General features: G+C 39.3%; 1 protein-coding gene across 3 annotated transcripts in view; it reads right to left on the reverse strand.

Moving 5' to 3' along the window:
- The window catches only part of LDAH (lipid droplet associated hydrolase), a 110,785-nt gene that overhangs the window by 81,144 nt on the left and 12,650 nt on the right, over positions 1–16,991 (reverse strand). For 2 of the 3 annotated variants that reach the window (XM_066235193.1, XM_066235192.1), the window contains one exon: positions 9,840–9,983. The exons of the other annotated variant lie outside the window; for it this stretch is intronic. In XM_066235193.1, coding sequence (XP_066091290.1) covers positions 9,840–9,983 — 144 coding nt within the window. The remainder of the gene's footprint in view (positions 1–9,839; positions 9,984–16,991) is intronic. 3 annotated transcript variants of the gene reach the window in all.

Genomic DNA, 16,991 nt, shown 5'->3' on the forward strand with positions numbered 1-16,991 from the left:
AGAAGCAATACTTCCAAACACATTTTATGAGGCAAACATAGCCCTTATACCAAAACCAGGCAAGGATGGCACAAAAAAAGAAAACTACAGACCAATATCTCTAATGAATACAGATGCTAAAATACTAAACAAAATACTAGCAAATCGAATACAACAACATATTAAAAAAATAATACATCATGATCAAGTGGGATTCATCCCAGAATCTCAAGGATGGTTCAACATACGTAAAACGGTTAACGTAATACACCATATCAACAAAACAAAGAACAAGAACCACATGATATTATCAATAGATGCAGAAAAGGCTTTTGATAAAATACAACACAATTTTATGTTTAAGACTCTCAACAAAATGGGTATAGAAGGAAAATATCTCAACATGATAAAGGCCATATATGATAAACCATCAGCTAACATTATACTAAATGGCACAAAACTGAAGGCTTTCCCCCTTAAATCAGGAACAAGACAGGGTTGTCCACTCTCTCCACTCTTATTTAATATGGTACTAGAGGTTCTTGCCACAGCAATCAGACAAGACAAAGAAATAAAAGGCATCCATATCGGAAAAGAAGAAGTAAAGGTATCACTTTTTGCAGATGATATGATCCTATACATCGAAAACCCCAAAGAATCCACAAAAAGACTTCTAGAAAAAATAAGCCAATGCAGTAAGGTCGCAGGATACAAAATTAACATACAGAAGTCAATAGCCTTTCTATATGCCAACAATGAAACATTTGAGAATGAACTCAAAAGAATAATCCCCTTCACGATTGCAACAAAAAAAATAAAATATCTAGGAATAAACATAACAAAGAATGTAAAGGACTTATACAATGAAAACTATAAACCATTGTTAAGGGAAATCGAAAAAGACATTATGAGATGGAAGAATATTCCTTGTTCTTGGTTAGGTAGAATAAATATAATCAAGATGGCCATATTACCCAAAGCTATATACAAATTTAATGCAATTCCCATCAAAATTCCAATGACATTTTTTAAAGAAATGGAGCAAAAAATAATCAGATTTATATGGAACTATAAAAAGCCCCGAATAGCCAAAGCAATCCTAAAGAAAAGGAATGAAGCTGGGGGCATTACAATACCTGACTTCAAACTCTATTATAGGGCCACGACAATCAAAACAACATGGTATTGGCAGAAAAATAGACACTCAGACCAATGGAACAGAATAGAAAGCCCAGAAATAAAACCACATATATATAGTCAAATAATTTTTGATAAAGGGGCCAACAACACACAATGGAGAAAAGAAAGCCTCTTCAACAAATGGTGCTGGGAAAACTGGAAAGCCACATGCAAAAGAATAAAACTGGACTACAGTTTGTCCCCCTGTACTAAAATTAACTCAAAATGGATCAAAGATCTAAACATAAGACCTGAAACAATAAAGTACATAGAAGAAGACATAGGTACCAAACTCATGGACCTGGGCTTTAAAGAGCATTTTATGAATTTGACTCCACAGGCAAGAGAAGTGAAAGCAAAAATTAATGAATGGGACTACATCAGACTAAGAAGTTTTTGTTCAGCAAGAGAAATTGATAACAAGATAAACAGATAGCCAACTAATTGGGAAATGATATTTTTAAACACCTGCTCAGAATAAGGGCCTAATATCCAAAATATATAAAGAACTCATAAAACTCAACGACAAACAAACAAACAATCCCATAAAAAAATGGAAAGAGGATATGAACAGACACTTCTCCCAGGAAGAAATACAAATGGCCAACAGATATATGAAAAGATGCTCATCTTCTTTAGTTATTAGAGAAATGCAAATCAAAACTGCAATGAGATACCACCTCACAACTGTTAGACTAGCTATTATTAACAAGACAGGTAATAGCAAATGTTGGAGAGGTTGTGGAGAAAAAGGAACCCTCATCCACTGTTGGTGGGAATGTAAAGTAGTACAACCATTATGGAAGAAAGTATGGTGGTTCCTCAAAAAACTGAAAATAGAACTACCTTATGACCCAGCAATCCCTCTACTGGGTATATACCCCCAAAACTCAGAAACATTGACTTATAAAGACACATGCAGCCCCATGTTCATTGCAGCATTGTTCACAGTGGCCAGGACATGGAAACAACCAAAAAGCCCATCAATAGATGACTGGATAAAGAAGATGTGGCACATATACACTATGGAATACTACTCAGCCATAAGAAATGATGACATCGGATCATTTATAGCAAAATGGTGGGATCTTGACAACATTATATGGAGTGAAATAAGTAAATCAGAAAAAACCAGGAACTGCATTTTTCCATACGTAGATGGGTCATAAAAGTGAGACCAAGAGACATTGACAAGAGTGTGGTGGTTACGGGGGGGAGGGGGGAGAGGGAGAGGGAAGGGGGAGGGGGAGGGGCACAAAGAGAACTAGATAGAGGGTGACAGGACAATCTGACTTTGGGTGATGGGTATGCAACATAATTGAACTTTAAGATAACCTGGACATATTATCTTTGAATATATGTATCTTGATTTACTGATGTCACCCCATTAAAAATAAATACAATAAAAAAAAATAAAATGATTCCATTATCCACAAAAAAAATTAAAAAAAAATAAAAATAAAAAAAATCGAACTGCTTTTTGACCCAGCTATACCACTGTTAGAAATATAGCCCAAGAACACCATAGCACTGTCTGAAAAGAAGAAATGCACCCCCATGTTTATGGCAGCATTGTTCACAATAGCAAAGATCTGGAAAACAGCCCAAGTGTCCATCAGAGGACGAGTGGATTAAAAAGCTTTGGTACATATATACTATGGAATACTACTCAGCCATAAGAAATGATGACATAGGATCTTTTACAACAACATGGATGGGCCTTGATGACATTATACTGAGCGAAAGAAGTAAATCAGAAAAAACTAAGAACTATATGATTCCATACGTAGGTGGGACATAAAGATGAGACTCAGAGACATGGACAACAGTATTGGGGTTACAGGGTGGGGGGAGGAGAGGGAGGGGGTTGGGGTAGGGGAGGGGCACAAAGATCATGGCTTTTCAGCATTTGCCATATTCCTCCCTTAATCTATAGACAGACAGCAAATATTTACTTATGGTGTTTCCACTATAAAGACTGCTGTCTTAAGGACAAATGCTGATGAACTATTTCAGCAGTTCCTCCTTCTTCAAAGACTTATATGTCAACATAGAGCTCCATGTTTCATAGGACATACTCCAGCTCACTCCATGCTCCCTGGAGCTTTAGCACAAAGGAATGCCCTTTTTGGTTTCTCTTTTTTTTCTCTTGTTTTTTTTTTTGTATTTTTTCTTTTATTTATTTATTTTTTGTATTTCTCTGAAGATGGAAATGGAGAGGCAGTCAGACAGACTTCCACATGCGCCTGACCAGGATCCGCCTGGCATGCCTACGGGGAGGGGGGGGGGAATGCTCTGCCCATCTGGGGTGTTGCTCTGTTGCAACCAGAGCCATTCTAGTGCCTGAGTCAGAGGCCATGGGGCCATCCTTAGTGCCCGGGGTGGCTTTGCTCTGGTGGAGCCTTGGCTGTGGGAGGGGAAGAGAGAGACAGAAAGGAAGGATAGGGGAGGGGTGGAGAAGTAGATGGGCGCTTCTTCTGTGTGCTCTGACTGGGAATCGAACCCGGGAATCCTGCACACCAGGCCAATGCTCTACCACTGAGCCAACCGGCCAGGGCCTAGGAATGCCCTTGTTGATCAATCTACCCAAAAGAAAATTATATGGAGCAACCATGACAGACCAAGCAAGTCAGTCTCATACTATTCATCACCAGAACGCTGCAGCCCGGTGTAAACAGTTTCAACTTTCTCGGGAAGCAGCACAGCAGTTTGGGAAATCCTGTCCAAGGGGTCCTATACTGTCCCTTCTTTTGGAGTTAACCCTCAAGGACCCCTACCAGGACAACTTTGGCAGATGGATGTTACTCATATACCTTCATTTGGCAAACAGTCGTATGTCCACATTACAGTGAATACATATTCCGGATCTATAGTAACCTCTGTCAGAACAGGAGAGGCTGCTAAGCATGTTATAGCTCATTGTCTGTATGCATTGTTCTATTATTGGATTTCCTAAACTGGCTAAACTGAAAATGCTCCTGCATATGGAGCAAAAGCATTTATTGTATTTTGTCATGCTTACAATCTTTAAAGTTAAAGTATTATTAAAGTGTACTCAGCAAACATTTTAAGATCAATTAAAAAAAAATTTAAAAGGGGGTAGTCATATCCAGGAACTCATACGGGTCTACAATATCATGCTTCTTACTTAAAAATAAATAAATAAAATTTACATTTCTTTTGAATGCTGATGAACAGGAGACACCAAATCTTTTTCACCTGCAAACTACTACCTTCTTTACTAGATCCAGCTAATAACACTGTTTTGTCTTTTTCAAAATAGCTCCAGATATATGGAAAAGATTTATATAGGTGGATGGGGATCCTCAAACCCCTCAGCGAGATCCTCTGAGCATGGCTTTTATGATACCTAGAGGCAGAAAAAGCCCAATAGAGATCAGGGGAACTACCAGCTTTTAGGATACACCCTTAAAAGCTCCAACGACCCAAAGGGGTCTCATAGGATGCCATCTGGGTCCTGCTTCAATAGTGGAAAGGAAGGTCATTGAGCTAAAGCCTGCCAGGCTTACATGCCTCTGCTGTGAGGAAACAGGGACACTGGAAGGTAGGCTTCCCCCTCGCTCCTCTAAGGGAGGGTTCAGTCTCTTCCAGCCCTGCTCCAGCCACCTATGACCTAACCTTGCCCAGAATGCTGGGGTTTGCCATTGAAGGCTGAAGGTGCCCAGGGCCTTCGGCCCTATCCACGACACTGTGGATAAGCCTAGGGTATTTCTTCCAAGAAGCAGGTAAACTGATCTCATTTGCACAAGGGCCACTTAACTATGTCTTGCCTGAATAGTCAGGTTTTTTATTCTTCCCTCAAAGATCTCTGTTGTGGGTGTTGATAGTCCTATTTTCTGCTGCTTTGCCTAATATATAGTGTTTCCTTTATCCCTCCTACCTCAATGCCCCACTCATATTTCAGGCTGGGACCTACTCCTAATTTAGAGCTCTCTTTCCCCCATTTGCCAACTTCTATTATTAATCTACCTTTGACACCCAGCTTAGTGTATCCCAAGGTTCTCTTTACCATGCCACAGTCGCAGAGCTCCAGGGAAAAGCAACCTGGTCTCATCTCTCCAGTCAGAGGAGAACAGAAGCTCCATATCCACGCATGCTGCAAATGGCTTTTCCAGTCTACCTGAATCATTACCAGCTAGAAGCAGTGGTCATTGGGACTTGGACATGAGCTGCAAAGTATAGAATGGTGACAGCAATTCCAGTGCCATGAGGACTTTTCCTGGATGTGGACTTTTCCTGGACTCCTGCTCCCTGTGACAGCTCCTAACAGACTGAACTGTGGTTGGGTTGCATTTTTCAGGAATTTGGCATGGTGTTGGGGCCAACTTGGACTTGGTGAACATGTTAAGGACACTACTCTTTTATGGATTCTTGCTGTATTGGCCAAGAGTTTGCTTAAAGGCTTTTAATCACTGTGAAAAAAATAGAAGACTGGATAAAGAAGATGGGGCACATATACACCATGGTATACTATTCAGCTAGAAGAAATGATGACATCGGATCACTTACAGCAGAATGGTGGAATCTTGATAACATTACACGGAGTGAAATAAGTGAATCAGAAAAAAACAAGAACTGCAGGATTCCATACATTGATGGGACATAAAAACGAGACTAAGAGACATGGACAGGAGTGGGGTGGTTAGGTGGGGTGGGGGGAGGGGAGGAGGGAGAGGAGGAGGGGGAGGGGTAAAAAGAAAACTGGATAGAGGGTGACGGAGGATGATCTCTCTTTGGGTGATGGGTATGCAACAGAACTAAATGATAAGATAACCTGGAAATGTTTTCTTTGAATATATGTACCCTGATTTATTGATGTCGCCCCATTAAAATAAAAATTTATTTATAAAAAAAAACGCTGAAGTAAGAATATCTCAAATATTTTTTGAGAAAAGAACAGGGATTTTTGGATTACAAAAGAAAGTAATACAACCCTTTGGGTTCATAAAAAGTACTGTACTTGTCTCCAAGTAATTCGAGATAAATACCTAGGAAATGGCATTTTTTTAAGTCTGCCCATGACTATAAATGTGTAATTTGACATATTTGAGTATAATCATAATGGTCTAAATTTAATAATATATATTTAACTATACACACACACACACATATGTCTAGCTACACTGAGTATAAATGCATTGAGTGTTGCTACATATCATCACACAAGCAGTATTTACAAGTCACCTATGACCACAGAACTAGCAAGACTGGAGACTGGCTCCACATAAGCCTTTTGCTGGACTGAGTCTATAGATAGTAACTCTCTAAATCTCATGCCAGAATTTTCCCAGCTAGTAAACTCTCCCATCCTGCCCATCATTCCTCCAAAGTTATATCTTATGAATAACTTACATGTGGAAATTAAAAGGCTTAAAATAGCACTTCATATGTTAAAGAATGTTTTCAGCAAGATGGATATGCAGTTTACTTCTTAGGTAAAGTTTTAAAAACACACAAAACAATATCATATGTTGCTCATCATTACATATATGTAACCAGTAATATAAAAAGGGACATGACATTTACTCTAAATTTGTGATAGCCGAACTGGAGATAGGATACCAAAAAGATGGAACATTTTCTGTACTGCTTTATTTCATTTACTTAATTAACAAAATAATGCAATTATGGCAAAGAGTTAACTGAAAAGAGTAGTGAATAAACAGAATCTTAGACTGTTGTACAATTGTACTTCTCTATAGTTTAAAAAATTTCTCAAAAATTTTAAATTAAGAATGCTTTGACATGCCATTCCTAGCTATCTTACATTAATTAATTTCATAGGAATTTCATATTTTTATTGCTCTCAATGGCACACAAAAGCTCCAAAGGACTTTATCTGGGTTCACGCAAACATCAGTGATGCAGAAGATGAGAACCGTCCCCAATTCTTTACGCTTACTTAATTCACCGAGCCAAAGGTATTTCTTTTACAGCTGTCCCGAGTTGACTAAGCTGATGTAAAAATATACTTTCATAGTTCAGGCCTGGACTATTCCCGGTCCCCTAAGTATTCTGTAAGCTCCTTGTATCTAAACAATGCTACTCTGTTAGCCTTCAAGGTATGCCACACAGTGAGAGATGGAAGGAGCACTCTATTTAAAACTGCTACCTCGCTTAAAAAACAAACAAAAACTTTGTAAACTCCAAACATGTCTTATAAAATAGTTTTAAACTATTATTTTCCAAACAGATGGTGAAAACCAGGGTAATCAAATTATGCTTTCCACTTGACTAAAACCAATGGTCTGGAATTCCAGTGGGGAAAACATAAGGTGGGGTAGAGAGAGCGAGACAGTGAGCGACTGACTAACTCAGTAAGGAGAACACAACGTTACAGACTTAGCAAATAATAAAAGCAAAGCAAAAGGCTTAAAAGTGAGAGGTGCAATTCCGGACACAGCTTGATGTCCATGGCTATTTGTGGTTATAGAGAAAGGGGGAACAAATAAGGCTGGAAAGGAAGGCAGAGACTAGATCAAGGGGGACACTGAACATTGCCAAGGAGTCTGGATCCCACCGTGTGAGAAGCCAGAAGATACCTAAGGATTATGAAGGGAAGGGCAGCGATCTGTCCTGTATCACAGGACTTACGGGCAATGCTACTTTTCCTAGTCTTGCTCTGCTTCCTTCTTCTGTCTTTCTTGAGACTCGAACAATTTTCTTCATTTTAACTTCTTTCCTTGCGCCACCCTTTGTTTTTCTGCCTCTTCCCACCTACTTAGAGACAAACATTTATTTCTAGTGACTGTGGGCCCCAAGACTTGGCTGTCTGATTGTCTCTGCCTTGGGCTTATCTCCTCATTACATTCAGCCTCCATGTTCCTCTGCCAATCACAGTCTTGGCAAGATAGAAAGCTCTACTGGGTTCTCTCTCTCTTTAAGTTTTGGGTACTGGAATGAGAGTGGTTTAGAGTTTCTTTGGATAAACATGACCCAAATTCATCATTAGTTGAAAGATTGTGTAACTTTTTTAGATAATGTTTTATCACCTGAAACTAAACCACTATGACTTCCAGCTTTTGTTATACTTTTTGAACAAATAACTTAAAATAGTTGATAATGAACCGCCATCGAGGAAGCTGACTCTACAGTAAATGAAAGCCAGAAAGAGTTTATACTTCTAATTCCTCAAATTTTCTTTTCACACTTTTTTTTTGAAGCACCCTCTTCTGATATTGGCAAACATCTGTTCTCTCAATTATACTCAATTTATGACTGTGATAATGGGGTGCAACGAGAATATTATTTCCAACTGTTCATAATTTTAACATGGGCTAATATGAAGCAAAACATACTTTTAACACTTGATGTGTGGTTATAGCTTATGTCCTTTCTCTCAATGATTACATATTTTTCACACCATATTTTGCATGTCAGAAAACCTGTCCTTTAGAATAATCATCTTGGATGATAAATAATATATCTGTCCTGCCTAGCCAAAGCAATCTACTACAGCATGCATTTACAAACATAATGTCCACTCTGTGAAAAGGGTGAAAGAACTGTTCTGGGTAGATGGGGGTGCCAGTGAGGCCCAGAGCCCTGCCTGCCCTTCACAGAACTTCTGTGCTACTCAGAACACAGAAGGAGGGCATTTCTATTTCTTTGTAGGCTTCTGCAGCTCCACACATAAAAACTAGTAAGTTGTCAATAAACCCTTGGTGATGAGTGGCCTTTTCACCCCCTCTGGAAACCAAGCTTCCTCTGGCCCTGTGGTGGCCCTTTGGGCTAATGCCTCTAGATGGCACTGTTCTCATTAGGTAGCAAAAAAAAATGGGCTCTAATTACTAACTCAACAGTACGCAAGTGGCTTAAGCAATAAGCATACTCAAAATAGAGTTATAAGTAACAAGATGGCAATTTACAACAAGAATTAAAGACACATCCCAGAAATTCAGGCACACTACAGCTACTGGTTGCCCTCCCCACTGTTACTGGTGAAGCTCTAAAGCAGTGGTTCTGAAATGTGGTGCCAGAACCAGCCAGCATCCACATCCCTGGGAATGTGAGCAATGCAAGTTCTCAAGTCCTGCTGCCACTTCTACTGAATCTGCACCTTAGGGGGCAGTAATAGGTGTGTCACTAAGCCAGCCCCAGGGGTTTCCGCCTCAGCCCAAGTCTGAGAAAGCCCAGCCTGGGGTTACTCTCAAGAGTCCATTTTCAACTTTCAAAGTCGCTATTCACATTCTGATCAAATGTTTGCTGTATTGAACCTAAAATTTTCTTTGAGCATATATGAAGAAATAACAAAACAATAAAAATGTAGCTTTTAAAATATTTCACAGTAAAGCATGTATTTGCTATTACATATTATTCACTTTCAGTTCCATTTCAGTATGATGGTTGTTGAAATAGATGTTTTTAATCAAGGCAATAACTGAATATTCAGTTTCATGTCACTACTGCTCTTAAAATCATTCACTGTTACGTAGTCAAAATTTACTTACTTTTTAAAGTATATCCCAGTCTTTAAGCAAAGTATAAAAGTCTCTAAAGTTGCATTCATAGAGGGACACACACACAGGTAAAAAGAGAGAGGTTTCCACAAGCAGAGGTTGCCAGTGTCGTAGTGTAACCAACTCTTAACCTTAGCAGGCTTTCTAGAAACATGAACACTCACGCACTGAAATGGAAAGCAGATGTTGATAAAGACATACCATCTATGGTTGCAAGAATCTTCTTGTCTTTGGGGGTCAGAACATGCCCACCATGACTGACAACCCAAACTGGAAAGCGTCTGTTTATTGAAGAGTATATAGCCTTTGCAAATGGCACATAAAAGGCAGAAAAACCTGGGTTACCTAAGAAAAGAAGGACAGAACTTAGATTAACCAAAGCAGTGATCCTAACATAAGATAATGTGCAGACGGAAAAGGATTTATTTCTCTTCAACAACTCCAGTAACATTTACCTGTACACCTCAATTTTAATATCCTTTATACCTTAAGTCTGGGAATGCTCCCTTAGAAAATTTCTGCTCCTGTTCTGTTCTCCATTTCAATGAATTCTTCCTCCCTGTTCCTTAACTTAATAAATGGAACCACCAACCATAAACCAAATACTCAAGTCCTAACACCAGGTCAGTATCTATTTCTTTCATCAATTTATCTGTTCTTTATCCTCTTTGCACTTACATGACATGGTTTTGCTATTTCTTCTTCATCGTCTGTATCTTTTGGTTTCCTAGGTAGGGAAAGTAGCAAAGTGGATTAGGGCACAGACTCTGGAGCCACAGTGCCTGGGTGGGAATCCTGGCTTTGCCAATTACTAAGTGTTTGCCTTTTAGCAAATTATATGTCTCTAGGCCTTGGTTTCCTTGTCTGTAAAATGAGAGTAATAATCATACTACTTCATGTGGGAACTAAGTGAATTAATATACAAAAAGTACTTAAACATGGCTTGATACATAAGTGCTATAAATGTTAGCTACTCATAATTGTCATTGCTGTTTAGCCATGATGCAACATATGTTGGCCTTTTCTTCCATATTGTTATTTTGCTTCTGTTGCATTCTGACCTAATGATCCTAGTTCCAAATTCCTTTTTGTGATGGTGCTGGTGTCATCTTGGTTAAATAGGGTGGAAACTCCCTCAGATGCAATAACACGCTCTCTTCTCGGTGAATGGCCCCTGTGCAGCTAGGGGGGACGGGGGGGGGGGGTGGTGCGGTGCCTCGGGAGGGTGCTGCTCCATCTATGGTGGATGTGGGTGACGCTGTTTTATGTTTTATATTCAAATCTTCAGTAAGCCTGGGCTGTTTATGAGTATAAAGTACAAAGGAGTACTCAACTTCTTTCCAAGTGATTAGCCAAGTGTCCCAATTCCACTTATTATATAATCCATTCTTTCTGCATTAATTTGAAATGTCTTCTGATCCAAAGCTGAGTTCCTACATTAGCTTGGTAATTATGATTCCAAATAATTCCACTTGCTTTTTTCCCCTTTTCTCCTCTGCCAGCACCATATTGTCTCAATTACTACACTGTGTTTTTAACTGGTAGGGCAAAGCCCTTCTCTTTATTTTTATTCCTAAATTTCCTAGGCTAGTCTCATAACCTTTGGAATTATTTTCAACAGGTTCAATTTTTAAAAATCTCTTTGGAATTCATATTGAAATTTCAACTCATTCACACATTAATTTAGTAAGATTTGATATTTTTTTCCATTACTGAGTATAACCTCAGAATGTGTTAGGTCTCATATTCAAATGTTTCATATTTCTCAGCAAAGTTCTATAGTTTTCTTCATAGGGCTAAAAATAATAAGTCAACATTTTTAAGTGCTATAACTAATTTATTGCATGACAGGCAGTATCTGATTTGCATATATTATCTCACTGTCCTCACATGTGGTAGTACTACTACTATTTCTATTTTATAGATGAAGTATTAGAGAGGTTAAGTAACTTGCCCAAGGTCACACAGATAATATATGCTCAATAGACATTTAATAACTGAAAGAATATATAAAAGAAAACATTAATTCTGAATTTTATTTATTTATTTATTTTAAAGACTTTATTTATTGATTTTATGGAGGGGGGTAGCAAGAAGTATCAACTCATAATTGCCTCACTTCAGTTGTTCATTGATTATTTGTCATAGGTGCCCTGATCAGGGAAGCCCAGGGTTTCAAACCAGTGACCTCAGCATTCCAAATCAATGCTCTATCCACTGTGCTACCACAAGTCAGGCAATACTGAATTTAAAAAAGAATATAAATGACCTGGTCTAGGATCTTTTGTAGACCCTGTTTTAGTTAATCTTTCAACAGCTCTATAAAGTAGTTGGCATTATCTTCAGGGATAATAAATGAACAGCCACTTCACAATACTGGACACACAGTAAGCACTGAATAAATGGTAGTTGTTACTACTTATAATTATTAAACATTTTTTTATTGAATAAACTTGACATGTAACATTCTGTGAGTTTCAAGTGTACAACATGTTAAAACTGGTCTAACATTAAGGAAAATCCAAAGCAACAATTATATAATTTAAATTCAATAGTTACAATGACAGGATATATAAAACAAATAATCTCCTTATATCTGGGTTTAAATCTGAGTTCTTTCCCTTAATAACTATGAGATCTTAGGTAAACCCTTTTTAACTTTCTGATTCACTACTTTATCATTGTCAAGTAAACAACAACGCCAATTACTCCATGTTCATTTATCCTAGTCAGTACTATTGATTCTTTTGCATATTCTTTTAGTTAGCAATTATTTATTGAGCACTTATTATGTGAAAGTCTCTGTGTTAGGTAACAGAGAGAGAAGGGTCTCTTTGTAATTTATATTCTAGTGGGAGAATATTTATATACAACTAAGTAAGTAAAAAGCATGATGACTCCTATAAAGGAAATAGGATTACGTGATTGAGAAGGGAAGAGACCAGGATGGCTAGAGGAAAATGTCTGAGAAGGTGGCATTTAGCTGAGATGAGAAGAAATTGATCCTGCGAGGATTTGAGAGAAATCTGTAGGGTGGAAGAAGGATAGGTGCAGAAGCACTTCACAAATAAAGAGCCTGGCTCCTAAAGAAACGGAGTCCCCAATGGGCAGTAACATGAAAATCTAATGTATAACGGAAGTGAAAAATGTAATACAAAATGTTTAAATGTCATCTTGTATTTTATCACTTAAATATTATGGCTTATGTTACACTTTATGAACCATGAACTAAATTTCCTGGCTAGGAAACCACAAAGAAAATTAACTAAAATATGTATAACTTTATATAACTAAAATCAGATATGTATACACACACACACAAAACTCCAGGTGTAGGGATGTTTAAAAACATTCCAATACAGTAATGCAAGTAAGTTATTTTATCAAAGGTTATCAAAACGTGTTATAAACACATGCTTGACATACACATAGTCAAGTGCCTGAGCAATGTATAACAGGGCTTGTGGTGATCATCTCTAGATCCCTATTGCCAATAAATTCATAACTATTCAACATCGCAATTGTACACTTAATGCCTTCCAGTTAATCTTGCAGGGGACAAAAATTTCCATCCATCAGTTAATGTGGCATAACATCTATTTGAAAAGTTGTCACACGGACAGAATTTTTGGCTTTCCCTAGAGTTTTCTGCTCCGCCTCTAATCAGTGTACTCACAATGTAATAAGAGACGCCACAAGGTTCTATTATCCCCATATGACCACCTGTGAATTATAATGATCCAATACATTCTACAGTGCATTCTCAAATTGCTTTTCCTTTGCTCATTTCACTATTAAATCAGCTTCAGGGATATGGCTACTTAACAGAAATTCCACAACAACAGTTCACTGTTAAAGATAAAGTAAAAGTTATTCAGTCTGTGGATTCCAATAAAACATTACTCATTATCATTACTAATTTAAGAGTGATGAATTAATTTTGCTAGCTGCAAAAGCAAAGTGTACTTAAAGCGAAATGTTATGTCAGTTTATCAGAGATGGATTAAATATGATGTCAATAGTGGTTTAACAACCCTTGACATATTGTCATCCCAATTTTCTCCACTGTAAAAACAGACTAGCCCTCCCCCTCCAAAAAAAAATTCTCAATCTCAGAAACTAATGAGCAGTACTAGAATATAGCGCCATGAACGCCCAGGAAAAGGGCCACGGGCAGCAACGAGAATAGAAGCGCAAACATAAAAGAACCAAGGACACTAACGTGAACTGAAAACATCAAAGCCCTACAAAACAAGGAGACGGTAAGACAACAGATACTGTAAGCGTCCCTTTCTCTGCATCCTAACCTTGGCTCTCCCCTGTGATGGACTCCCTTCCTTTCAAGCTCCTGCAGTGCGACCCCACTCTTCTCTAACACCTCATATACGTCAGTGACAGCAGACGCCTTTGCAACACAGTATCACTAGCACCCAGTATAAGTGAGTGACCAATACCTCAGAGTGGGAAGTAGAGCGAGCTGTCTGCTCCACTTACTAGCTCATCTGATTGTAATAGCCTCTCCTCCCCTAAGACTGAAGCCATCTACATCCATCTATCAATTCTGTAGTCATTCTCACCCATCCCTGAAAACCTTGACATTTAGATGACAGTCTCACTTGCCATTCCATAACTAAGGTGGTTTCAAAACCTGGATGGACTGAGTCAATACCTTCGCCCATAATTCAAATAACTCCAAAAGCCACACCCTAAATCAGTGGTATGCATCAGTGCCCTGTTAGGCTGGTTAAACACAGATGGCCCCACGCTCAGAGTTTCTGGTTCAGAAGGTCTGGGTGGGGCCCAAGAGTTTGCATTTCTAACAAGTTTGCAGATGCTACTGCTGGTCCTGGTACCAAGTTTCAGAACCTGAGACCTCGCTCATTTCATTACCCAGAAATGATCACCATTCAAAGCATCCTAACTCAAACAGCTCTTCAGCTTAACCTTTTTCCCTTTTAGACCTCACTCCCAATACACCTGCTATTTGATCACAGTGCTGCTCAAAACCTATCTGCTCTTTTTCGGTCAATAATTCCTTTTACCTGCATATCTGCTATTCTTAATGCTGAACACTGACCACTTTCCTCAAAGCCCCAATCCACCCTATGCCATCCTTACTAACAATGGATCACCTCTTTTTCTTGTGACCGAGACAGAAATAGAGAGAGGGACAGACAGGAAGAGAGAGAGATTAGAAGCATCAATTCTTCATTGTGGCTCCTTAGTTGTTCATTGATTGCTTTCTCATATGTGCCTTGACTGGGGGGCTACAGCAGAGTGAGTGACCCCTTGCTCAAGCCAGTGACATTTGGGCTCAAGGCAGCGACCATGGGATCATGTCTATGATCCCACACTCAAACCAGGAACTTTGTGCTCCAGCCAGATGAGCCTGTGCTCAAGCCAGCAACCTTGGAGTTTCAAACCTGGGTCCTCTGCGTCCCAGTCCGACGCTCTATCCACCGCACCACTGCCTGGTCAGGCATCTCTACTCTTAATTAACAGAGAAAATGGAGTTGAGGAGGTGGGAACTACTCACAGACTCCCTTCACCGCTCTCCATCTCAGTAAGCAACTCCACCTCCTTCACTCTGGCCTCAGGAGAAGAGCCTTCTCTTTGCCAGTCCAGGATATTGTTTCCACTTATTGTCTCAATCCTATATTTGGCATGGTCTCCAAATCTCTGTCTCATCAAACAGCATTTGTCATGCCTATAATTTTAAACTCCCCCTCACTAGTGGGGGAATTTATATATTTTAAATATCAGTAGATACCAACAGACTACTTTCCAAAAAGACTGCCACATCATGGCAGAAGACTGGAAGTTTGCTTCCAGAACAGGTGAAACTGAAGAGATGGGGGAGCCCAGCTGCGGGGCAGAAGCAGCAGACTGCGAAGACATCGGGGTAGATGTTACTAAACCGGGGCTCTCGGCCTCCTCTCCCTGTTCTATGTGAACACTGGCAGACAGGCTTCCCCACTCCTCACATGGGATGCTGGGGAAGTTCTTCCTGGGGAAACTGAACAATCCAGGAAACAGCAACAGACACCGAGAGTTTGAAATTCTCCAATGAAATGCTGGGTCCCTGCCCAATCTTCCCAAGCTGAGTTTTTTTTTTTTTTTAAACAGAGACAGAGAGAGAGTCAGAAAGAGGGATAGACAGGGACAGACAGACAGGAACAGAGAGAGATGAGAAGCAGCAATCATCAGTTTTTCATTGCGACACCTTAGTTGTTCATTGATTGCTTTCTCATATGTGCCTTGACTGTGGGGCTATAGCAGACCGAGTAATCCCTTGCTTGAGCCAGCGACCTTGGGTCCAAGCTGGTGAGCTTTGCTCAAACCAGATGAGCGCGCACTTAAGCTGGCGACCTCGGGGTCTCAAACCTGGTCTTCCGCATCCCAGTCTGACGCTCTATCCACTGCGCCACTGCCTGGTCAGACCCAAGCTGAGTATTAACTTGGATGACCAACCATTCTGTTTTGCCCAGGACTATTGTGATTTCAGTACAAAAAAGTCACATGTCCTAGATAGCTCCTCAGACCAGGATGACAGGTCACCCTAGGCACACCTGCTGATAAACCTCACCTCTAAATAGAGAGCTTCTAATCATTTCTTGTGTCTTCCGTTAAAAGTGAAGGGGCAGTCAAGGATTACCAAACATTTGAAGACAAAAACTAATGCAAACAAATAGAAAAAGCAACATAGAAAAAACTCTAAAAAAATTCAAGAGCCGCCTGACCTGTGGTGGTGCAGTGGATAGAGCGTCAACCTGGAAATGCTGAGGTCGCCGGTTCGAAACCCTGGGCTTGCCTGGTTAAGGCACATATGGGAGTTGATGCTTCCAGCTCCTCTCCACCTTCTCACTCTGTCTCTCTGTCCTCTCTCTCTCCCTCTCTGTCTCTCTCTCTCCCTTTCTCTCTCCTCTCTAAAATGAATAAATAAAAAATTAAAAAAAAAAAAATTCAAGAGCCAAAAAAAAAGAGAATGTACCTACAAAACAAGATACTATATAAAAAGGAAAGAGAGAACAGAACTCTTAGACTTGAAGTATACGAGTTTCTGATTTAAAGGGGCTCACTAAAACCCAAACATAATGGGTGAAAAACTATTCATATCAAGGTCTTTCACTGAAAAATTTTAGAATCTTAGAACAATAACAACAACAAAAAAGATCTAAAATTTTTTTGGTGGGGAGCTTCACATACAAAAGATAAAAAATCAGAATGGTATCAGACTTCTCCAAAGCAGTGCTGAATCTTGGAAAATGATCAAAATGCCCTCCAAATTTTAAGGAAACATTGTCTCCAACCTAGAAGTCTAAGACATTTTCTGACATGCTGGATCTTTAAAAG

This window comes from Saccopteryx bilineata, chromosome 6 (genome assembly GCF_036850765.1).
Source record: "Saccopteryx bilineata isolate mSacBil1 chromosome 6, mSacBil1_pri_phased_curated, whole genome shotgun sequence".
Classification (NCBI taxonomy): domain Eukaryota; kingdom Metazoa; phylum Chordata; class Mammalia; order Chiroptera; family Emballonuridae; genus Saccopteryx; species Saccopteryx bilineata.